This window comes from Ruditapes philippinarum, unplaced genomic scaffold, assembly GCF_026571515.1.
Source record: "Ruditapes philippinarum isolate M1 unplaced genomic scaffold, ASM2657151v2 ctg7478_1_1_1_1, whole genome shotgun sequence".
Lineage (NCBI taxonomy): Eukaryota > Metazoa > Mollusca > Bivalvia > Venerida > Veneridae > Ruditapes > Ruditapes philippinarum.
Window position 1 is genome coordinate 1 of NW_026853804.1, and position 26686 is coordinate 26686.

The following is a 26686-nucleotide window of genomic DNA, read 5'->3' on the forward strand; positions in this document are numbered from 1 at the left end:
CTAATTTAATTTTTAAACAGTTATAATATAAAGATAGCTGAACACTCGGGAACTACGATAACTGACACCTAGGAACATAACCCCTCCCTCAGAAATAATAATAAGAATCTAACATTAAATAAACCAGTAATATGTGTGTTCAATTAATGTTCATATGTTTGCATAGTGTATTTATCTGATTTGCATCTATAAATAAATGCATTTTGGTATTTGAAATCTATCTTTGCTATTTCTTATGGATTCTGATCATTGTCGGTAGTTCATCCTGATATAAATGCCGTGCCGTCCCGTACTACTACCGCACACATACCGTTACTCTAATAATACATTCGATCTGGAAGAAGTCCATGTTTCAGTCAAAAGAATAATGTCATATCTGTTTATAAAGGTTAAAAAATCATTGTCATCTAATTTATTTTGGAGACCTTGGACATTCCACAAGACAAATGTTAACTGTTCCTCCGTTATATCCTACTCATGCGTATCATCAGGTGAAATACTGGTTGATCGTTTGACCTGTATGAATAAGCCGGTCAAATGAAATAATTGCATCCTTGCCTTCTTTCTCGTGCTTTGATAAGCTCAGGGATTAAACGCCTTTCGTTTTTTCTCGCACTTTGTCGGGATATTGGTCACTAAAACCGATAATCTGTATTTTTCAGTAACATTCTAGCTTGTTGTTTTATCAAAAGCTTTATCTGGGGGTAACTGCATTTAACTACAATGGGGCGTGTTTTGTTTGACAAAATATTTCCCTAATCTATGAGCACGATCAAATTTTATGTTTTTCTTAGCATCTGGCATTTTTAGATTGTTTTCACAGAAGTTGAGAATTTTTAATGAACAGTTTTCATCCCGTCTGTTGTTAGCTAGGGTTTCCTCTGGAATGTTAAAGAACAACAAATTATCCCTCATCGATCGTGCTTGCAAATCCACAATATCGTCTTTTAATTTAGAGTTGCTTTGTTTCAAATTATGCAGTTCACTTTGCATGCTATTACATCTTTGTTTTTCATCGGAGAGAATTTTGTCGATATTTTTCTGTTTAGAACTGATCTCATAGACTGATAACAATCCAATATTAATTGCTTTTAATTATTCTATTATTTACATAGATGTCAAAATAAACTTGATCATAAACAACAAAACATCTAAAAATATCGTAAAACCAGTTCCATATCTATTGCATATTTTAGATTTGGATTTATAATTGGTAAAGATGTATGACAATTATAAACAAAACTTTCAGGGATTTAGAAATTTCGTTGCAAAAAAAAAAAATGTTTATGTATATGGCAAATGAGTATAATGTTTGGAAACTGTAAAAACATATCAAAAATTAAAAGTTTTTGAGAAATAAAAATGATAACTTTTCTGAGGCATAATGGGCCTTTAACTAATGATGATCAAAATTAGATTTTGTCTTAAAGGGACACCACTGAGATGTTTGATATGATGCTACTAGAAATACTTTCCCGAGAATAATGTTCAATTTAATATACTTCCAGAAAGTAACTTTTATGCAAAATTTTAGATCATTCGCTAACTCAGTTTTTCCAGACTAATTATTCCAATTGTAAATCAAAGCACAGAAGGTGCTGAATTTGTTTGGGTCTCAGAATGTAAGAAAGGTACAGGTTGTGAGATTATATGTATAGTGCCACCAATGCTTTCCAGCGTTTTAATTGTAGTAAAGTGGCTATAAGACTAATTGCAACACTGATATTCAAGGCCACGGTGAATTTATATGTGAACGGCCTGAAGAAAACCATATTATTCTAAATTAGGGCTTGTAATAACTTTAACTGTTGTTTAACACAGATGTAAATAATCATGGAGCTTACTATAAGCATGTATATCTATAAAGAATTAAAGGGCTGCAAGCTCTGTGGTATTTTCTGATCTTTGCAATCTAAATCGTACTGTATATCTGTATGTATTTTCCTGTATAAGTTTATTTTTATGTACTATAATTCATCTTGCAAGGCACCAGGGCTGCGTTTCATGGAGAGTCCTTAGTTAATCATAAATCCTAGGACTTATGACCAACTTTAGGCGAAAAAGTTTTTGCACTTAAGACCGTTTCAAGTAACTGTCCTATCTTTTGCCTGAAACTTAAGACTTATGACCAATTCGCTCTCCTGAAAAAAGTTACAAAATACAATGGCACGCGCATAATCCCGGATTGGATTTACTAATTAATTGATTATAGCAAGTATAAAAAGCAATGTATTGCCCTCTTATCATGTTGAGTGAAAATATATACCATATTTCACGAAAAACGATAAACATTTTATTTAATTTCATAGTAAAAAAAAAACGATTACGAACCCCCTTGCTTGCTACGCAACTGCAATTGTACAGCGTGCAGTAATATTATTTATAGATGCGTCTTGTTTTGCGCGCGATATTTGGCGCTACATTGTGACATCCTGTAAACAATTCTTTAAAGGGAGATACAGGCAAAATTTTCATTTTTTAGTTTTGAATGTTTCATTCAATATTCTGTAAATGCCATCAAAAATAAATATATTAGACAGTCAAAGGAACAAAACTTTTCTCCATATAAAGAATAAAATGATGGTTTTCCTAACATGACCCGCGTGGGTCAGGTTAGAGCGCTTACATTTCACAATAGTGGTCAAAGAGAACTCTGGAAACGTTAAAGATCATGCCAAATGTATGACATGACGTGTTTCAATCATACAATATCCACAATATCTGTTATTGTAATTTCAAGGGTTTGTTCAAGTCACCTGACTTGTATAAAAAATCTTTGGTGATTCTATTTGCGTCCACATTTTGTTCAACATATATTGATATATTTACGCTTCAAACCCAAAATATATAGAATTTAAACAGAAATGCATGCTGAAACTTCAAGAAAAGTCAGTTTAGCATGATTTGAGTACATAAGATCATTTTAATAATTTTGTCAGTATTTTGCCTGAATATCCCTTTAAACGTCTATACAGCGTTAATGACTGAATTAAAGATATTGGTGTTCGGATTTTTTTTCTTAGTTAGACCATTATCTATCATTCTAGATAGTTTTCAAAACAAAAATCAACAATAAGTTGTTTGATTTTGGAGTGGTTTTGACTTAGGACAATCTTAAGATACCTTTAAAACACTCCTAGACTTATGACTGTTTTTGGTCATTTATAAGTATAGGAGTCATAAGTTAGGACCTTTTTTAAGACTTTCTTTGAAACGCAAAATTGTCACAATTTTTATCCTAAGACAAACTTAAGACTTAGGACTCTCCATGAAACGCAGCCCTGAGTTTGATACATACGGAATTTTGCATAACTAGTGTTGCATCAAAAAATCATTTATGTTCATTTTTATGACAGCCACACTTTATCCTTGCATATCATGGCTACTTCCTTAACAAAGACACTTAAAAAAAAAAATAAAAAAAAAAGTTTCCTCGACTGGGATTTGAACTCCAGACCTCTTACACACTAAGCGAGCGCGTTACCCCTGCACCACGGAGAAGTTATACATACAATGGCTGAATAACATCAAGTCATTCTAAATTTAGAACTTCCATTGCATTTCGGGTTTGTAATTTCGAGGTATTTTGTTCAGGATAAACCTGTTGTTTAAAATTGAAGTAAATCATTTACCGAAAATCTTCTCGCCCAAACAGTCCGACATGTAGAATCTCTAAATTCCACTACTCGGTTTGTGTAGTATTCGGTAATCGACATCGCTAAAAATAGTATTTTCATTGATAAAATCATATTCATCCGCGTAATTTGTGATTGTGCATTTATTGACAATTCTATAAGCCAACGCTACTTTTAAACTTTGAATGCGTTGTAATTTGTTGGATACTTTCTTTTAAATCGCTAGTTTTAAGCTGTTTTGAGAACTACTTGTTGTTAGGTTTGTCGTGAAACTTCTGTGTCAGAGATTGAATGTCCGCTTTGTAGTTACTTATCTTCGATCAGAAAAAACAATAAAACATTATTAGAAATCTTAGACCATTCGGGAATTATTTTGCTTGAAAATTAATGCGTCTGTCTTTGGCCATCTTTACGCTGTGATCTCCCCTGAATTTTTCGGCGTTAGTGTACATATAAAGGGAAGTAACCGCTTCAAAAAAGCGGACTACTTTCGGCATTTGCAATTAACAGCATTAGACTCTGAAATTTCGCTACCATTATTTGTTTGGTCTGACGACCCAAACAAATAAAAATGACCGAAATTAAGCGTTGCAATGCTTTCCACTCAAATCGAACTGTGAATAGCACTACAATTCGATTTAAATTTATTTCTGAGTCTAATTATTAATAATATTTTGCATACATTTCTGTTTTAAGTGCCCCCGTTGATTAAATTAATGTAAGAAATTCAAATTTTATGTTTTTAGAATTTTGGACCTCAGTGGAGTTCCTTTAATTACTCTCAATTAATGTAATGGCCATACAACTTTTTGTTTCAGAAAATAATCTATCATAAGACTAGTTCGGGTTGTTAATTACCATAATTAATAAATAATTCATTATTTAATTGTTTAATCGATCATCCCTAGGCATATAGTCTTTCTATTTTATGAAGCTTTTTAGACTTAATTGTTTTAATACATTATCTGTAGGCATAATTCTTTGTGATTCATTTGTAAATTAGCAGACTGTTTCCTAAAACTAAAACAATATCATTAGAATCGTACGAAAGACCGGTGTTGACATTTCATCTTCTTGAATTCCCGGGATCGTCTTTACGAATTTACGTTTCAACGTACATAGTTCAAGATTTCAATTTCATGAATATAAAATTTCAACTTCGTGAGGATAAAATAATGAATTCGTGAAGATGAAATCGTGAAATTTAAAACATGAGCTTTGGAGGTGGCATTGATGAAGTTGAAATCGTGAAGTTGAAACCGTAAATTCGTGAAGTTGAAATCTTGAAGTTCAAAACGTGAATTCGCGAAGTTGAATTCAAGAAGTTGAAATCGGAATTTCCTTATTTTGAAAACGTTTCGTATGAAACCGGCAATTTATGAGGTTGAAATGTCCCCGCAGGTCTTTCGTAGAATCGCGTTCACATAAATACCTTGATGTTTATATATATTTCAAAGTTAATACCTTTATTATGATTGAAGGTTATGGCAATTCTTAAATCCCAGCATGACCAATTAAGAGTTGATGTCAATCATTTTAACATAATATCAAAATTCATTCAACCCCGTGAATTTATAAAACGTTACAAACAGTTTAATTTCTAAATAATGTTTGTTTGTTTTTTTTTTTAAAAAAAAAAACACCGTTGGATTAAATGTATAATTTTGATTTAGCCCAAATGATCAAGATAAGGCATGTATATATATTAATGTAAGGCTTGCTTAAGGACGGTAACATTTCCGTTAGTCGGAATTAATTACACACCAACAAGGAAAAATGAAACATTTTTAAAGGCCCATTATGCCTCCGAAATATTATTATATTGATTTTCCAAAAACTGTTGGTTTTTTTTTCCATATGTTGTTATTAAGTTTTGCTAAAACATACTCATTTGATATATAAATATACCTATCTTTTGCACTGTCAGCAATTGCTATAATCATAGTGAAAATACTTTGTTTACATTTTGCTATCTTTACGACGCATTAGTGCAAGTTTTACGCTACATCTAACATGCTCATAATCCATGATCTAAACATTAACATTTTTCAAGAATTAAAAAATATCGATCTCTGTAAATTAATGTGCCTTCAAAGATCTAATGACGAATGTTACACTATTTTCGTAAGAAATATGACGTATTATTATATTTGGAATGAACTTATTTTTGGAATGGAGAATTTTGTAAAATGTGGGGTTGAAGTGATTTTTGTTGCGCTGTGAGTTTTATAAAGTGGAACTATATTCCATTCAAATTGTAAAACGAAGTACAATAACCGGGAATCATCTTTGAACATCCGAGTATAGATTTACAGTGCTTGAATAACTGTTGGTTTGTTTTTACAAAGTAATTTGCTAAAATTATTTGTTTTTCTGTGAGATTATTGATGAAATAGAACATTACGGAATTAATACACGGGCAAGTTTTAAGCCTTGCTTGGAAGATCTAGATTTAGAAACGAATTCTAATAGATTGTAAATGAATTCTAAAACAGACACTTATACTAAATTATTAGATATAAGATATTAAGAGGAACATGAATAATACAACGGAGGTTTGCATTAATAAAACGGACACCGGTGCTCCACGGAGCGGTTACGATTTACCGGTGTACGGTTTGTCAACTGGATCGTTTTACCGGATACATATTCCAGCTCTGTCATGTATTTCTTTAAGTCTTTGTTGCGTAATCATAGTCATGGTTTTGTCGTACTCTCACAAGAATTTCAGGAAGTTCTTTTCTTGGGCAAAACGTGATCGATTTATCATTTATCTTGCTATTTGCGACGGTGGATTTAACATTTTTCACGGCCTTGACCATCTGCATTACCTCACAACTAAGGATCACATTCGGCCTAAGATATTGTGCGAGTTTTATGGCTTTCTTTTGACAGAATTTATCACAGCACAAAATCTTCTAGTGAATGTAGTAGCGATAAATGCGTTTATTATGATGTTTTTCAACAAGAACATAAACTTTGGAAGATATGATTGGAAACTATTGGCGTGGACATTTGGTTTACCTTTTGTTGCCGCCATTGCCGCTGCTTTTACGGGACAGCTCGGACCAAACGGAACTTTGTAAGTTTTTTTTCTATGTCAATTAAATTGTTGTATTGAAGGTTTTTTTACCATTTTAATCAATTATTTATGTCCATACTGCAACGTTTGATGTTTTAAGGATAGAACGAGTACCACTTTTTTCACAGTACGTGCACCATTGTTCTTATTTAATCAATTCATTTCCAAAAATTTGAAGTTTTGTAGACTAATTTATTGAAATATATATGCAAATTACACCGATAAATTCGAGTAATTGGTATATAAAATTTTGATAAAACAGGTGTTTTAGATATTCATAAAACTATGTGACTTTATTGCACTACTCATATCGGAATTTTCTCAAGTCAAAACACCGATTGCATGGTTAAGGCCCTTGACCTTTAACATTTTCGTCATATCTGCATCTTTTTAAAAGTAAACGAAATGTGCATTATATGAATACATTTGCGGAAGCTATTGGAATAGCATCGGTAAAATAGAAGGCACGTTGTAAAACTTGTATACACCATTGGTATTGTACCGGTGAAACAGCAAAAATAATATTCCTGTTTCCGGCGCCATTTGACCTTAATTGTGTTGGTGCGCCGTACAACCAATCCAAATAAAAAATGAAACCATTCCTTGTGTCACAGCGATACGAATATCGGGGTAACTAACATACTCATATAAAGTGGTACAATTTTCTTGTACAGTTGATTATAAACATGTCAATTTTTACTCTCTTTTTACAGCTGCCAGTTTGACGCCATTACCGGAAGTGTAGCTTTCATCCTGTTCACAACCGTTCCAACTGTCCTCATTTTTATTGTTAACAGTGTTTTATACTTGTTGACATGGAAACGTATTAAAGAACAAGTTTCCGGAATATCCCAGTCGTTGAAGAATTCAAATGTGACGGATAAATCACGGCGAGCAGCCAGGAACATGTCGTTGTTCGTTTTGGCATTCTTTATACAATGGTGGTCGTGTGCTGTATTTAGCGTGTGGCTGTTAATTGATATAAACGTGCCCCTTTTCTTCATTAACATTGAGACCACGTTAGTAAACCTTGGAGGATGTTTGAATCTAGCTATCTACTTAATAATGAGACGGAGAGACAAATGTAACGAAGACGACGGGAACAAAAACACGATGGTTACGGACGACAACTTGAGCGCAGCGCACTCTGTTGACAACGCTGTTGCACTATCGTCCGTGGGGGAAACTGCCATAGCACCGTCTGGAATAAGGTCATATTTACCGGCATGTGATAATGGCGGCACTACATGTGAGAACGGATGTAAATATTCGTACAGTTCGAATGACAGTGAACCCCCGTTTGAAAAGGAGTCATCTTGCACGGAACAAGTAAACAACAAGATATAGGAAACGAACAAAAGTTTTATTCACGTCTATCAGTATCGTTTTATGAAAGTTCCAAAGTTATAGAAGTAAAGATCTAAAAAAATTATATTATATTAATAGATTTGAATGGTTACTCTGCACATGTAAAATTCCAAAAAGAAAAGTGAAAATCCCGACCCAAATCTTTAACTGAACGAATCAGGCATCGCGTTTTATGCTAACTTTTTTAGTGACTCAAGATTTAAAGGAATTGTTTACATGTTTTGTCCGATTAATGACTGCTTTTGAAGTTTTGAAGTATTTAGCACCATATTTCTATAACGTGACTAACGCAGTGTGGTATTTTTGCATATTTTGACCTCTTTTGTGGTAATTTTCGCGGACTGCAAGTGCCTTTTGCAATGTGAAAAAAACGACAAAATAAAAACAAAAAAACAAACAAAACAAATAACACATGTTTTGCTCACTTCACAATGTTTAACTTTTTAATACATTTTTAAAATTTTAACTTAAATAAGCATGAATCTTGCTGCCCTGACTACATAGGTTCATAACTAATGGGATATAATTTTCTACTTGCCTGGTGAATATTTAAATACATTTTTTAAATTCCTGATTCATGAACATGAATATATTTATTTGTCGTCCTGTCGCTAGCGAATCACAACAAAAGGCGCACTTCTCGCGGCGTGTGATGCGATGACACATTGTCGCTTTACTGTCGAATAATTTAGTGATTTCAAAAATCAAAAAGTAAAATCTTAGATATAGAGTTTAATCAGATATTAATACTCATATTTGTAATAATTTGTTAATATTAATACTCATATTTGTAATGATTTATGATATATGCAAGCATCTTAAATATGAATAACTCTTTTATTTTGTTATACATATACTTTTTTAAGATCTTTGTTGGTAAATTGTTTCTTTGTCATAATTATATGAACCGACGTTAGATAATGTTTTTTGTTGTTGTCGTTGTTGTTGTTGTTGTTGTTATTTCTTTTCTTCTTGTTTTCTTGTTGTTTTTTTTAGCTCACCTTGCACATAGTACAGGTGAGCTTTTAGGATGGCCAATCAAATGGCGTCCGGTGTCCGGCGTCCGTCCACATTTTATTTAAAGGACATCTTCTAAAATACCACTTGGCCAATATTAATGAAACTTGGCAGGAATACCCTTTGTATGAAGCTCTATCAAGATTGTTCAAAGAATGCCATTCCATGCTAAACTCTGGTTGCTATGGCAACTAAAAGAAAAAAACTTAAAAGTTCTTATACTTCAAAATGGAAAGGGCTAGAGCTTAAAAATTTTTCACAAGGCATGAGCTTGTTGGTTTCTACAAAGTATAATCAAATTATGGTCTACAGTTGAAAATTGGTCTCTGTTTTGGGGCTTAAAGGTTTTTTTTTATTGCAAGATTGTATAAACTGTCTTTGTAGGGATAAATTGAAAGTGTATCTTGTATTTTTTTGTCTCAACAGAGATTGTTTTGAGGATTTTTTCTGTTAAAGCATTAGAAAGATGAAAATGTTGTTGAATGTGAATGTTAATTCAAAACAAAGTCAATCAGAATAGCCCAATTTCAGAGATACAGTGTAGTTGATTTCCCCATTCAATAATGGATTCTTCCTTTAATTTCGTAACATCATCAGAAAGGAGACTGTGTCATTTCCGAAATAAAATGCAATGTTTTTTGGTTCTTGACATTGACTTGCACATTTTATTTGTAAGATATTGCACAAAGAAACGAAAGAGAACAAAAAAATGTTGTATTTTTTTCACAAAAAAATAGCTTATTAAGATAAAAGTTTAATTTACAGTGCGGATATTACTTAAATTCTTCCTTCCGGTTTGCGGGAAAAAGTCATATATTTCAACATTGTGTACACCGGTCTTACTGAATCTGCTGAACGATTTATGACATAATATTTCATTCTGATTATAAACATACAATTCAAATCATTAAATAATAGATATCAATCAGTCCTGAGTCTTAGAAAACATCTGTATCAATCTGACCTATAAACTAAACTATACCGGAATTAGGACAAAAATGGCGACCTTGAACAAGGAAATTGAGAAATTTTGTAACATAAACTCGTATTTCAAAACAAAGAAAAGAAGATGAATACAATTATCGGTGTGCTTCGTTGAAACAGGTATTTTGTTAACTATTTGTGAAGTATTAAGGGATGACATTTAATAATTATGTAAATATCACCTCCCGTGATATGATTTCTAAAATTATACATGTTTACACCGTCTCATTTCGGCGATCTCCGACGTCATTTTTCTGAATGACGTAAATCCGATGAGAAATCGGGATGGGTGTGTGTGCATGCCTCATTAATTAGCGTGTGCACATTGCTTGATAGTGCTTGATATATATTTTAAAATAAATTTGTCCATCTCAGACCAGTTTGTATACAAATCAAAACGGAGATTGCCGATGAAAAATTAAGCTAGAATATATAAGATCAGATTTGATTGGTCGTCGTAATTTTTACCAGCCATTGAAATCGTTTGTTGTATAGTCATTTGATGTCAAATTACATGTACAACAACAGTGAAGTGTTTACCGCCTGGTTTTAATACTAACGATCTGAAAAAGGGTGCAAAAAACAAATGGAGGTGGGAGTGGTTAGCGGAAAAGGACTCTAAAGGTGAAAAATGGGATGCTTGGTTGAAAAAACCAAATGCAATGGGCTTTTGTGAAGTCTGTTCCAAAACGATCAACTAGACAAATCGATCAGAAAAAAGGTGCTTCTTAATCACGATGAGCTGAAGATGAGGACCACTAAAAGAATCTTAGACCAAGTAAGATCATTTCTCTGTGTAGTTTAGACACTATCTAGAGTAAGCAATGAAAAGAGGTTTAGTTGTGCATTGTGTAGTTAATAAACAATGCACATTACCCCACCCTCTTTTTCTTCTGTCTTCCCCCAACTTTCATGTGGTCTGGGCAAGGGTTGGGGGTTGAATTAAAAAATGGCCTTGTGCAGGGGAACCTATGCCCAAATTTTTAATAGGTCTGGAAATTTTTTTCCAGCTTAATATTTTAAGGATTAGAACACGATTTTCTTTATCTATGTTTTTTTTAGTTTGATTATCTCCTTGTTTCCAAACTAAATTGACAATTCATGAGTGTGATATTTTATTTGATATGTTTTCATACATCTTTTATTTGAAAATTGTCTTTTTCAGGTACTGCCAGGCTCATCAAAAGCTGTGGACAAAAAGATTGAAAGTATGCAAGATCGCATTGCCAAACAAAGAGCAATCACAACTGCCTTTCTTAGTGAACATTGACTGCCATTTTCCATAGCAGGCGATCTCTAACATCTTGCCAAACGTTTAGCTGAAGACAAGCCTGCTCTTGAAAAAACTACTCTTTCTCCAACCAGTGCAATGTACATAACAACACATGGTGTAGCCAAATCTGTTAAGGATGGAGTGAAGTCAAAAGTGAAAGATAAGTTAATATCTTTGAATATGGATAAGGCAACTAACAAAAATCAATAACAAAGTACTGAATATAATCTTTCAGTACTTTGATGATGAAACTAGTCAAGTAGTAAAGGATCATTTAGGATTGAGAATTCAAAATGTTTCCACATCTGAAGAAATTGTCAAGTCAGTTGAAAGTGTGCTGCATCAACAAGTGGAAGACAATGGAAAAGGATTAAATTTAAGATATGAATTTGAAAATAGGAAAAAGAATGAACATAATTTGTTATGTGGAATGTGTATATATTGCTTAAATAGTATTGCTCAGTGAATTTGTGTAAATTTTAACATATCAGATTAATTACATCTGAAGATAAATAAAGCACTTGAGTATGTATTTGAGCCTTTTTTGAACTTTTAAATTCACTAAATTGCAAAAGCTTCTGAGGGCCTCCAGCCCCCTGGCCCCCAACTTTTTCTTTCAGTATTTTCAGTTTCTGTAACTTTTACCCCTGCATGTACAAATGTGTTTATCACCTCAATAAATGTAATTGAAAGTGGAACAATAATTATGGTAATTATCCATGGTGCTAGAAATACTTAATTATCTTTATCATCATGTTAACTAAGCAAGAAGCTTATAATTGCCTAACCTTACAATAGTTATCAATTTAAACTTGAAAATCTACTCTAAATGACTTCCCAAACAGTAATTTCTGAAAACATGAAAATGATTCGTGTAGAAAAATAACACAAGAAAAAACTGATTTGACTCATGAAAATTTTTGGCCAAACAGTCTGCCACGTGAAATTCTGACCTTCCTGAGATCCCTGCTGTTTGTTTTTTTTTTTTAATAACATTTTACATGATTTAATTTTATGATTAAACCTGTGTATAGAGCCACTCATGTGAACAGGAAGAAGTTTTTGTAGAAAGGGATGTCCTAATATGATAAACCATAGATGCTTGGGGGTTAGATCCTGTCCCCAACATGATACCCCTGAGTAAACACTTTTATCAGAAATTATTTTAATATTTAAACACTAATGGGATATCTGGTACAACTATAATACTGGTTTTCGAAAATTTTTACATTATCATATGCAAAACAAATACTGTTTACCATCATGTATTGAGACTTGATTCCGGGCAGGCAGGCGAATTGGTTGGACCATTTTTGGTAACAGTTTTCTCAGCAACTACTCTACAGAACCTCATAATATTTTGTATACATCATTAACACATTGTTCCATACCATGGGATTCGATTTCAGGTCTGTCACTCATCCACTTCATGTTTACTGACTTAGTTAAATTCATAATAATGGTCAATGGTAGGAATTTTTTCTAACAATTTTCTCAGCAAGCCTCTTGATATTTGGTATACAGCATCAACATTTAGTCACATACAATGGGATATGATTTCAGGTATGTGGCTCATCCACTTCCCGTTTGATGACTTAGTTAAATTTTCGGCATTAATTGTAAATGGAAGAAAATTTCCATAACAGTTTTCTCAGCAACTACATAACACAGCCTCTTGATATTTGGTAATGTGACTGCATTAATATGTGGTCCCAAGTTCAGGTCTATCGCTTATCCTCTTCCTGTTTACCGACTTAGTTAAATGTTCGACATTACTGGTCAATGGTAGTACATTTTTGTAACATCACAGCCTCATGAGTCATGTTATTTGGTATACAAATGCAACCCGGCCATTTTTGTCTTTGACCCATTTTTATTGAAGTATTATCCAAGTTTGTACTTCGCCTTGTTAATTATGATGTCATTGTTAAAATTTTCATGATGTAAACACACTACAGGGAGTGTATTTTTTAGCAACCTATACTTTAAAGAAAAGAAAAAAAGAGGTATTTCTATACACTTGATTGCATTCCTGTTGCTGTTGGCCAAAAATACTTTACATTTGACACTAAAGTATTTTATAAACATGTTGCTTGTTTTAAATAAGAAAAATCCAGTTAAAATCTATTCCTTAAGGTGAGCGATATAGGGCCATCATGGCCCTCTTGTTTTTATCTTGTGCCATGTCTTTGTCCAAGTAAGTAGTTAAAGTACTCTAGCAATGTATAAGTATAGTGTTTCTTTGACAAGTCTTTCGTTCATATTTCTTGCACCTACACAAAGTGTCTTATTTTTGCTGCGATGAGCTTCCTACACTCTGTTGTACTCGCCATTGAGCAAAGAAATCGAACCGATTAATAGGCCACGTTCAAAATTGGTATCCTTTAAAAATTCCGGCAGAGTCGAAACCGCGGCCATGATATTGTGTTTAATATTGACATAACAGAAAGCCTCAAAGCTGTTGTACTTGCCTATCCGCAACTAAATTAAATGTGCAGGTCACGGCGATCTTGAAAATTATAGGACCAAAATTAGATTTAAAATGCTGCAACTATATTGGTCAGGGTCGATAACAAGCGAGTAGAAAAGTTTAGGAACTTCGGCGGGTATGTCCCCTGTTTGTCAATATTGATATATCAGTAATGGTGTCGAATTAAATCTTTAATAAAGGAAGTAGAATATGTATGGATCGGACAGTGTACACACGTTTTATGTATTGCAGACACAGATACAAACTAAATAAACAACTGTATTCAACGACAATAAACAAACTTTGGTCGACCTCTTTGTTATACAATGATAACAATCTAGAATGAAAAAAGAGGAATAATAGAAAAGCATGTAGCTCGACGGTGAACTAAAATTTATGTACACATTTACTCTATTGATGTTTCCGAAAGTAAACTTTTCTTGTGTATTTTAAACAGAGGGTTCGGTTAACTACATAAAAAAGGCCTGAATAATTTATAACCTTATATATTAACACACTACATGTAACGCTGGCGTCAATATAAATATAATGGGTTTGCGACCAGCATGGATCCAAACCAGCCTGCGCATCCGCACAGTCTGATCAGGATCCATGCTGTTCGCTTACAGACCCTATAACAAGTAAAGAAACTGATAGCGAACAGCATGGATCACGGATGCGCAGGCGGTCTGGATCTGTGCTGGTCGGAAACCCATTATGTTGGTTTTGTCATGACGCGGCTCATAATAGTTTCATTAAAGAAGGTGTTGTATGATAAATATGTCGGTTTATTTTTATATCCTTTACATGTATATTAATATTTTACCTATGACTGCTTACATACGTTTGTAAAGTCATTTAAAGTTAAATGAAAATTATAAATGTTCTAAATAAGTTCTGTAATAATTGTACCAAATATAAGAGTGCACGTTTGTAACGCCGTTTTTTATTGGATAACAGTGATGTTTCTATAAATTATAAACACGGCTGCTATGAAATTATGAAGAAAGGTCATGTCCTGCTGTATTCTAAATTCGGTAAAACAATCCGTGACAGGTTATATGACCATATATAAAAGGCTGTTTGCAATATAACCCTCGCTTAGCGACTCGGGTTATATATACAATCAGCCGTTATATTATTAGTTATAAAGATTTTTTTGACAGGTTATATGGTCCTATATAAACGGTTGTTTGTATATATAACCCGAGCCGCTAAGCGAGGGTTATATTGCAAACAACCGTTTATATACGGCCATATAACATGTCAGGAATCTTTATGACGAATTTATAATACAGCAAACTTCCTTTTTTAGGATTTCTTAATAAACTGACAGCAGCCGTGTATATAAAGCTTTATAATATTGCACGTTTGTAACGTCATTTTTCATTGGATAATCGTGACGTTTATATAGTTTTATATACACGGCTGCTGTCGATTCATGAAGAAATCTTACTTTTTTTTTCTCTAGAAATGATTAGCGGCTCGGGTTATATATACAAACGACCGTTTATATAGGACCATATAACCTGTCAAAAAATCTTTATAACTAATAATATAAACGTCACGATTATCCAATGAAAAGCGACGTTACAAACGTGCAGTATTATAAAGGGTCTTATAATATTGCACGTTTGTAATGTCACTTTTCATTGGATAATCGTGAGGTTTATATAGTTTTATTTACACAGCTGCTGTCAATTTTCTAAGAAATCTCACATTTTTCTCAAAAAAGGAAGATTGCTGTATTATAATTCGTTATAGATATTCCTGACATGCCTAGCGGCTCGGGTTATATTTCCAAAAAACAATTTATATACATGTAGGGCCATATAACCTGTCAAAAATATTTATAACTAATAATATAACCTGTCAAAAATCTTTATAACTAAAATAGCCAGGAACAACGACAACAACAATAATAATAACAAGAAGAAGAAGAAGAAGATGAAGAAGACGATAAAAAAAACAACGAGTCACCACTTATTTAACAATACGCGTTTAAACTTAACCCATGCATTGATACATGTAACCCTTAGGTATTTTTCTTACATTGTAATATTCGATAGCTGTATTTCACATACGGTTCATGTACTAATGTCGGAGAGTCACGACCCTGTGGGCGCTTTACATATTTTAAATGTTATTCGAACAACTATGATGCAACTATGATACATGCACGGTGTTTTCTATGGTGGCTGATTTGGAACGCTTTTGTGCGTCTTATTGTCGCTAACGATGCACGCCAAACGGCGCGTTATTGTACGGCGTGTTGTCGCGATGTCACATTGTCGCTCGGCTCAAATCGAAGGATTGGCTTATGTGCCAAACGACAGGGCGACATCGCGACAACGCGCAGCACGACAACGCGCCGTTTTGGCGTGATTCGCTAGAGACAAGACGACAGTGCGACAAGGTGCCGTTTTGGCGCGTTTCGCTAGCGACAAGACGAAAAGGCGATAACGATATAGGTTGTGTTGTCGCTATCGAAAACGCAACGCGCAAAGTGTACCAAATCAGCCACCATGGTTTTCACTATATATCGTAACATATTTCACTATATATCGTAACGTATTTCTGTATCACAGTTAAATTAATTTGTAAAACGATTGTGTCTTTAACTCATTAACTTGTTTGTGTGTGTGTTTTAATTGGATTCATTTCCATGTTTCTTCATGAGTTCTTGGTGACACTTGGTGCCAATATGGGCTCAATATAACAAATTGACGCGTATACACACGTGCGGTGCGTGCGAGCGCGCGCGCGCACACACAAACGTACGTACGTACTTTCATACCATACATACATACTTACATACAGGATATGCTTTTCTAATTGTTAGTGATTATGAAAAAATGTGTATATAACGTCAGAAGATTTGATTGTAAATACATATACAAAAACTATATATTAAAATTTTTTTATATGAACGTCGTTAACTTTTATATATATGTAACAGTTTTATTTTTTTATTTGCTTTTTACATAATATGATTTTTGGTATTTTTATTACCATGCTGGTATAGTCTGCCATAACTCACTTTGAGTGGTTTTATTAATACATGTATTTTATAATTTATACTGTATGTTTATGTATATACATGTATTTTATTTTATTTACTGTACTTATTATGTACTGTAAGTGCTGAAAGTGAAACGCTTATCAATATTTTCTTTGTTTGTTATATATCCTGAATATGTTGATATTGACAATAGTGCAACTATAGAGTGTATGCCCGATTATATGACCATACACGAGTATTAACTGTTTTTAGCTATTCTGGTTATTTAGGTTTTCTGTTGTTTATATAATTATGGTCATATAACCTGTCAAAAAAAAAAATGACTTTCCATGTAAAGAAAACTCGTATGTAATGTACCGGTATAAGATACTGTACCTTCATGTATATATATACAAACTACATGCGTATATACATGTATATTAAAGCTAAAATATGTAATATGTAGTTTGTGTTAGCCATTTCCGACGATTCAAAACGATTTACTGTTATTTTTCTTCATGTCCTGTTGAAGATGATCATTTTAAATATAATACCGACACGCTATTCACTTGTTCCGCTTCTTTTTAAGTTGGAGTATTTGAAAAATGTTGTATATAGAATTGTAGAAATTATGTACATTGTATACTCAGATACCCACTAAGCTTCCGTAGTTTTAATAACGCTTTAATATCTAATAGTCACGTAAATGTACCTAAATGAGCTAGATTTTAATACTGCTATATGTAAACCTATATTAAAATTATCTACTTCTTTAAACGTATACTGTTGAATTACTTAATATGTATCTTATGTATTTAAACTTAAGTCCGTCGAGCTACGCCGTGGGGAAAAAACCAAGAAATTTGGCAAACCAAAAAGATTCATGCTAATTTTTGTTGAAGAAATTTGAAATGTTTTAAAGATCCTGTATGTTTCGTGAGTGATATTTTTACTGTGTGTATACCACACTTGCAAAAAAATATGTATGTATATAATTATGCAAATAAAACAATTTTCAAACATCGAAGAATATGTAAAATGTATACTGCAAATATTTGTGAACATTATATTTTATATTATTGGAAAGTTTGATTTGTTTGTTTGTTTGTTTGTTTGTTTCATTTTACGCCTTTTTCAACAGTATTTCAGTCATATAGGCGGGTAGTTTCCTAACCATCGTTCCTGGAGAGTTACACCAGTACTAGACTACCTTCCTCCGCGCTAAACTACCAAAGCATCTCCCGGGGATCGAACCCACGCCAGAGAGGTAACTGGATTAGAAGTCATCGACTCTAACCCCTCGACCACGGAAAGTTTGATTTAGAATTTATAGAAAATAAATTTCTAATTACCTCCCTTTATTTACATGAAATGTTAAATTGGGTAATATCTTTATAAATAATGCTTATTGGAACGTACAATATTGACAAATCTTAATTCGAGCATCATATTTATGAAATAAAAGCATGAAAAAATTGTGTTACAAGATCTTTAAAAGGTTAAATATTGTAAAGTGAAAAAAAGAAATTAATTTACACTTTGTAAAAGGCACGTAAAATCCATGTAAATTGCGAAATATAGGTCAAAATAAATGCTAAAATAGGCCTTATTGTATTAGTCATACAGTAGATAGAAATATAGGGATAAATATTGCAAAATCAGTCATTAATAGCACATAACAAGAAAATTATAACTCGAATCTTGAATCGTTTTACTTTTCTTTAATTCTGAGTACACTTTTCTTAAGTTTGATTTTCTTGAAATATTTTTGCTTATTTATTTAAAATATGTTTATATGTTTAACTACGAAATGGGCGTTAATCATTCAACACAACTCATACTGAAATGATTTAATTACCCCAGAAAGCGGCAAAGAATTATTCATTGCAAGGAAATATTTTGTTGTTTTTTTTCCTGTCATAAAAATATCAGGGAAATTATACTAGATCCATATGTGTGAAGTCACGTGCCTCTGTTTATTTAAATCCCCTAAGATATCACGAAACCGGAAAATGACATGTAATTCGCCTTACACACGCAGACTCACAATTACTTAATATAATTCATGTGGGACATGCTTTGCATAAGAAATTCGCTTTCTTTATTACATTATACGAAAGTTAAAAATGCGCGCCATTTTGCTCAGACTCGCCTAAAAATCACACCACGCCAATAACTCAGTATTTATCGATTTCAACCTCACGCAAGCATCTCTCGCTTACCAAACAAAATTTAAAAACAAGCGTCTAGGGGCCCCTTTAAAAACACGGGGTTTGGGAAAGGGGATTGTTTCAAAAAAATGCGGCTCTTTTATTCATCTTATGATATTTACGAATATTGTATTTCGCTTTTATTTGGTTTTCGAAGCGTGGGTTTTAAAAGAATGAGCCCATTTGAATGTCACAACAGGAATAATATAGTTTTAACCCGGGAAAAACCTTTGCTTACTTAAGAAAAGAACAGGTGCATGAAAGAGGTGGAAATTAAGATACTATTTTCTACCAAATTAAAATTTTGTTTACCCAATAGTTTAAACAGTGTTAAAAAAATATTATACAGTGATTAAAAATTTCACATACGATTTAATTTACAAGGTTTATGTATCTGTACACGGAAGCAGGTACGTTTTTTTTAGTTTCATTTTAAAATGATCGTTTAAGATACTTTTCCTTCACATTAATCTTAAATATTGATTTACTTTATACTGTCGGCTGCGAAAAGAATATGTTTAAATGTTTGCAGTGTTTGAATTGTGAAAGAATGTTTAGTGTGAAATTAGAGTAAACTGTCTTCTTAGTTATTGATTTAATGATTACTAATCGTTATTATTGTACAATGTATATAAATATGTGTGTGTGTATTTCATACGCTCGTGTTTATTGCTCTTAGAATAATGTCTCGTATCCGTTGTCCGGTATGCTAGAACCTTTTTTTTTTTTAGTTAAATCCGGAAAGGTGACGTAGGGGCTAATCTTTTCAAAAAGCGGATTAACTATATAAGTAAAAATTCGAACAACCTCGGTGTTTATTGTTTATCATTAGATATTCATAGATTACAATACCGTGCGCGAGGATGACATAGAAGTTTTTTTTTAAATTTGTTTAAAAAAATCATTACTTTACAGGGCATGGTCGGATAAATGGCGTTTTTAAAACAGGTTTATGATTTGATCTGGACGAGCGATGGTGGTTCCCGAAAAAATGTTTCGGGGCCATAAGTACGGGTGGAAGGATTTAGTAAACCAACCCGGATCAAAAAATACCTGCCGCAAATATGGGACATACAATGGTCCCTGGCTTTAGGAATGGCCCTTGTTGCTGTCAGATATATACTGCGACAGGTATGTTAGATAATTTATTACCTTGTTCCCCCATTGCAAACCATCCCCGCTCTCTAGGTAACATCCCTTCACCCTCTTAGAAATTCATATAGGTTCGAGCCCTTCTTCCGACAGCTTCTTTCTGTCCGAGTTCTGATAGCTCGACCTTGCAGAGAATGCGGAAGTTGCTAAAACTTAAATTTGAATAAAAAAAACACTAGCATATGATTTATTTTCCGTTTTCTGTTGTAAATTACCTAAAATAAAAAAAAACTCGCTTAACTCTATTTGTTAAACACATCATAACTGAAAATGAAACAAAAAGATAAGCTACACACACTCAAATATTGATGATTAAGCTTGAATTTGATATTGTTGAACTTACAATTGTTTGGTGCTGGTAATGCGTTTGTTTTTTTTACTTCTTTTAAATGATTTATTTACGGGTGCCTTTGAAGGAAAAAGTAAGTTTCGCCACATAAGAAAAGCTTTTCATTTAATGCATTTTAAACTACTTTCAATGTACTACAGTGATATTTACTGTAACAATGTGACTTTATGTGATAACAATCAACTATGAGTAAACTTTTGAAATGTACATGAAATGCTAATCATTGAATGATTTCCCGACACGCTCTTTGCTGCAGACGAAAGTCCGAGACAACTTTTGTCAACTCCCTATCTCATTAAACCTATATTATAAACGTTTAATATTGTTTTAATATTAATGGCAGCGATAATATTGCAGTAACGTCTGATTTTTTTTAATTTACTATGTCTTTTTAAGTTTTTGCTAAGGGACAATTTAAGTCACTATAATTAATTATAAGACATTGCTATACATGTATATATTGCTATACATGTATATAACTACGGAAGCAAATTACCAACCGTTTTTAAATTCAGGAAGTTGTACGAACGTGGTTTGAATAAAGATTTAAGAACGGACATTGTTTTGGAATAATAAGTTACACAGTTTTCACCCACGAATATTGCACTTTGAACTATTTGTAGGGTCGTTTTCACGAGATTAGATTATCATTAATGCACCGTCTAAGCTTCCGTAGCATGTATCGAGGTGTATACATGTATACACCGATACTGTAAAACATTAGATTATTCAATAAGTTACAGCCGGTAAAATCGTGTACATGTATGTTAAAATGTGTCGTCTGCATGTTGGGTAATGTAAAAACGTGTCAGGTTTTACAATACAAGTATACAAGCACATTTAACCGGCTGAGGCATTTGAAACAAAATAAACGAAGCTCTGTCATTATTAACGACAAACAATTTGAAGCTAAATAATTCAATTAGGTAAATTTCATGTCTTTAAATTATACATATTTTCTGCCAGAGATATATTTGCATATTGTACAATAAATACAGTACTTTACCTTTTTATGTTTTTATAATATAGTACTTTACATTTTTAATGAAATGAGATTGAGTGCAAGACGCAACTATCATAATGACATTATGAACTTTTTGCTATAACTCACACAGGCTATACGGCACAATTTTTGTATGGATATTTGTTTCAAAAATTATTTGCGTTTAACCTTGAAATTTACACAATGTATTTAGGGGGATAAACATATTTGTTTAACATTTTATAAAAAGCCGATTATACGTGTGTTATATGAAGGGTTTAGTGGATTAGCGGAAATTTATTATTGAATTTTAAAATCAATTGTGACAGACATGTGACTTTAACATGTCATTTTTCTAAAATAAAGTCAGTATAATCTATGTTCAAAGCATATTTAGAGCTTAACTCCTGCCCGCCAACGTCTTTTAGCCCATAACCCATATTTATTGATAATAAAGAGTATACATGTTTGGTCAAGTTAGAAAGAAATATTAATGTCTAATAGCAGAACAAAACAGAATATGTGAAAAAGGGCATTTTTATCTTTTAAGGCTAAGTTGACGATGAATATGTGTCATGACTTCAAAAATTACCATATATACCGATTTGTATTGATGATGATGATGATGATGATGATTATGACAACGGTAATTTGATGAAAATGATAATAATGAGTGTGAAACTTATAAAAAAAATATTGATAATATTTGGTTTAAGCTCTTAACCTTAAATTGTTAATTTTTACACATCAGGTGTACAGTACTTTTGCATTACCCTGTATGTTAAAAATAGTGAGAATGACACTCTATAAAGTTACCAGAAGCTGCTCTTTTAACCAATGGGAAGCATCCTTACTGCTGAAGGTTTTGTAACCTACAATTCTATTGGTTGCAAATGTAGGTCAAATCGATTGCGATACAGCCATCACAATTTAGTAACTATGATGGGATAGCATTGCACGTGATGTTCCACTTCTACATGTATTTGATTCAAATAAATGGCGGCAATACAGTGTCACTTTATATCACAGAGTGAGAAAATTGTGCAGTCTGAAGCATTTTATGTACAATAAATTCTATTAATTATGGATAAAACAGCCCTTCTCATTGGTTGTTTTTCAGTTAGGTCAGAGGTCACTTTCGTATTACTACTCCATTCAATTCATTTTCATCATTTAGGTTAAAGGTCACTTTTGTATAACTACGCCAAACTGTATTTAGGTCTGGTTTTGGCGCCTTATGGTGACAGTTTTTGTCAGACACGTACACAGACAGTTGCTGTTTTTTTTTCCATCAATTTCACTCATTTAGTGAATAGTACTATATAACCTGACGGGCGTATTTGATATATCATTCCGTTGATGTATATTATACATAATATACTCAGGTACGTTTGATTTATGATGAAATAGTGTGAGTATGTACACATTATAACTACAACTATTTTAACGACATTACGTACTTTATTACTGACTCCCCGGTCTGGCGATTGTCACACGCTGTATAATCAAACATTTACAATTTTCATATAATAAAAGAAACACATTAATATATCATGTATGGTGTTTTCAAATATACATCACATGTTTTATGGAAGAGTCAATTGCTCTAGTCAGGTATTTGGTCGTTCTTGAAAAAGTCGTAAAACACGGAGGAACGTTTGGCTTCGTATAACACGGAGGGGAAATTACGTTAAAGTTATACACTTCTGAGCCATGTCTTGAATATCAAGATTTCTATTGGTCAAAACATATTTTTGCGCCGGTTTCTGGCCAATCAAATGCCTCAGATCTGAGATTGAGTTTGGGAAATTCTCTGTAACACATTTAATCTCATTCAAATCATATCCTAACTGTCGCTCCACTACCTTGGTCCATTGGACCTTTAATGCCCAGCTTGAAAATTGCCCTAATATGACGTTTGACCTAAACGAAGTAAAGTAAACCCTGAATATGATTATTAAGTGTTATCGTAAGTAGTGTGTTACATTAAGAGATAATTTAATTAGCTGATAACCACCGCTCCTATACTGTATATTAACTAAAACCATCTATCATAAGGTTATCATATATACGCGCCCTATTACAGTTACATTTAATTGGACAGTACTCTTTATATTGTGGGTCACAAAACTTTAACAAAGATTAGATGTTTTATAGATAATGTATGAAAGAAGTTCAATGATAGAGCATTTCATTTTATCAATGCTTTAATCGAAATTTTACGAAAGAATATCATTTTTATTCCGTCTTCAGTCGTTTTTGTTGTTGTTGTTTATTTATTTTTGTTTTAGTCAATTGACCATTATACAAAAGCCTAGAATATTTGAAGAAGAAAAATGGTAGTGTAAAGCGACTCCAAAGTCGGAAATTGTGGGTTCGAGTCATACCATTGACGAGATTCACTGCCGACGCACTCAGGCGTGAATAATGAATATCTTACATATACCCTATGAATTATAAAACCCAGTATTTTAAAGAGATATTTATATGAATATAATTGATTTTAGGCTTTAAGTTATTTCAATAATTAATAATTTTATCAGATAATTGTATTAAAGTAATTTTACGCAATCTCTAAAAGCAGAAAGTAATAATACATGTATTTTATAATGAAATTTATTTATTCTTGTAGTAACTAATGCGTGTCATCAATTAGACATAATTAAAATATATTAGATTTTAATCATTCATGTATGCAAATTTAAAGATTTAATGTAATGAATATTCATTAATTATATGCATAAACATGTCTCCCAGGTAAAACTATTATTATTATATACATGTATTTAAGTTACACTTGAACGCCGTGATCATAAAATATCAAGTTTTAGATGCGGAATGTCACAGTGTGAAAGCATGTACTTACTTTTTCTCTGTTTTACACAACTAGCCCTTGCTTGTTAAATATCTGAAATGGAAATGTCCATCTTTCAATTTAGACAAAATCATCCATCATTTGTGCCGGCTGCATGATCTTGGTCTTCACTGGTCGCACTGCTATTAAGTTTATACTAATTTATATTAGTTAAGTGAAACACTCTCGAATCAGTTCCTTAGAACCAACCAGTACTAAGCATTAAGTGTAAAGTTTCTTGTTCACGGAAACAACGGATTGGCCTTGACGGGGTTTAAACCCACGCGGCCATCCTTAGATTACTAGTCCGACGCGTTAACCACTCAGCCACGCCGCTACTGGTATTTTCAGTTGACACCTGCAGGCTATACAGTTAAGTTAAAAGATATTTGCAACTAAATCGACAAATTCAATGAATTTATATAAAATGATTTACTTACATTACCTTTCCATTATGACTTCTACTTAGAGAGGCTACGCTATGAAAATAGTTTAAAAGCTGCCATGGTTTATAACATGACCGACAGACAGACGGACATACACATACAGACAGGAAGACGGACAGTATTTGGTAATACAGATTATTATAGATTATTGAGAACAAAATAATACATGTATCGCTATGCTTAAGATGTAGCGAAATCATCCAAGTGTACAACATATGTTACAGGTTCACAAACATGTCTATGATCTGTATGTATAAAACTGCGGATAGTTAAACTAATCATGTTTTGTAACCTAGTCGAACCCCCTCTCCTCTCCCCATATCCCTCCTTAAAAAACAAACAAACAAACAAACACAACAGGCACAAGCACAACATAAAGTTACATGTTATCAAATGAAATTATATAATACTATTTTTATGTGTTCTCGTCTCGGATCAAACATGTGTAGTGTAGTATTTTGGTGTTTTTCTGTACTAATGTAAACTTAAAGTACAGTATCAAATATTTGCGGTAATTGGAAAATCATCCGAAGTTCAAATAAACTGAATCATCTAGGTACATATAGGTATAAATTATACAAAATGAAATACAAAATAAACACATGTATAAGACAGCCATTGGGTTAAAAAAAGAATCTGTTCCAGACGCATTTTAAAGTGAACGACCGACTGACCGACGTTTTATAAAGTAATTGGAATATCGAATAAAAATGATTTTCAACTAATATGGTCGAGTCAAAAATAACATGTATTAATAAATAATACGAACTAATAAATATTTACACATATACATGATTGTATCATATTACAAAAAACAGTAGCATAAAATACAGGCACCCAGTGAGTCCAATGGGCATATATTTCACCATGGCAAATGATATTCCGTAATATATACATTGATCAGAAAATAAATAAATACAGGGAATTTCATAATATGTGATACACTTTTAATCAAATGTCTCGTTTATGTAAGAATGTCAGTAATAATGAAAAATGTACTATATTAAAAGGAAATGCTGTCCCTTTATAAAAGTGTAGTTTTTTCCTTATTTAACAGTAAAGCAACAATTATTTGAAAGTGTATCACATATTATGAAACACCCTGTACTAGTTCTCGTATATACATGTATTAAAGTTCGTACAATTATTTTGTTAATGTCACAAGATGCAGTATGTTGTTAAATAAAGCATATCTAGATCAAAGACAACAAACCTTTGCTGCAATTCAATTAAAATTATAAAAGTACTTAATTAGATTAAAACTGACTTTAAAGCAGCCTGCCTCCAGATTCATGCTAATTTTCATTTTTGTTTATGTATTTTAAGGGTAAAATATTGTGACGTGTAAAAAGAAAGCTATTAACACATTGCAAACGTCTCGTAAATTACCAAACAAAAAAGATGTCAAAATATGCAAAAATGGCCTTTACTGCGTTAGTTACGCAATAGTAAAATGGTGGTATATACTGCAAAATAAGTCATAAATTGCACAAAATATTTGAATTATTACTTGAATCTTTTACTCTGCTTTAAATCTTAGTACATTTTTCTCAAGTTTGATTTCCTTGAAATACTTTTATTATCTTTTAAAGGCAACAAGGAAAGTAATTGAAGTACAGTGAAAGAAAATAGTACTTAAACAGTATCAAAACTTTAGTAGCAAATATGTGCAAGCCGGAATGCAGTACTACATATACAGTGAAAAAAGTACTTGAATAGAATTAAAATTAACTTTATAAAGGAAATTTATGCGGCAATAAAGTAAACAATTTGTTTTTTTATAAGTATTCTTACTAATTTAGAATGGAAATGTATGCAGAAAGATAGATAAAAAAGAACTGAAATAGAATTAAAATTAACATT

At 32.5% G+C, this 26686-nt stretch overlaps 2 protein-coding genes across 2 annotated transcripts in view; both read left to right on the forward strand.

The window, feature by feature from the left end:
- Positions 1-6084: 6084 nt before the first annotated feature.
- Positions 6085-8247, forward strand: LOC132737971 (uncharacterized). The gene is made up of 2 exons (XM_060725367.1): positions 6085-6717; positions 7431-8247. The coding sequence occupies exons 1-2, from the start codon at positions 6173-6175 to the stop codon at positions 8062-8064; spliced, it is 1179 nt and encodes a 392-aa protein (XP_060581350.1). The 5' UTR covers positions 6085-6172; the 3' UTR covers positions 8065-8247.
- Positions 8248-12905: 4658 nt separating this feature from the next.
- The window catches only part of LOC132737970 (ceramide synthase 2-like), a gene marked incomplete at its 3' end in the record, with an annotated part of 32740 nt that continues 18959 nt past the window's right edge, over positions 12906-26686 (forward strand). Inside the window, exon 1 of the mRNA XM_060725366.1 lies at positions 12906-12922. Coding sequence (XP_060581349.1) covers positions 12906-12922 — 17 coding nt within the window. The remainder of the gene's footprint in view (positions 12923-26686) is intronic.

Coding starts and splice junctions, on each gene's coding strand:
- LOC132737971 (XM_060725367.1), top strand. CDS start 6,173: ATGAATAATACAACGGAGGTTTGCATTAATAAAACGGACACCGGTGCT. Junction 6,718..7,430: donor CTCGGACCAAACGGAACTTT/GTAAGTTTTTTT, acceptor CTCTTTTTACAG/CTGCCAGTTTGACGCCATTA.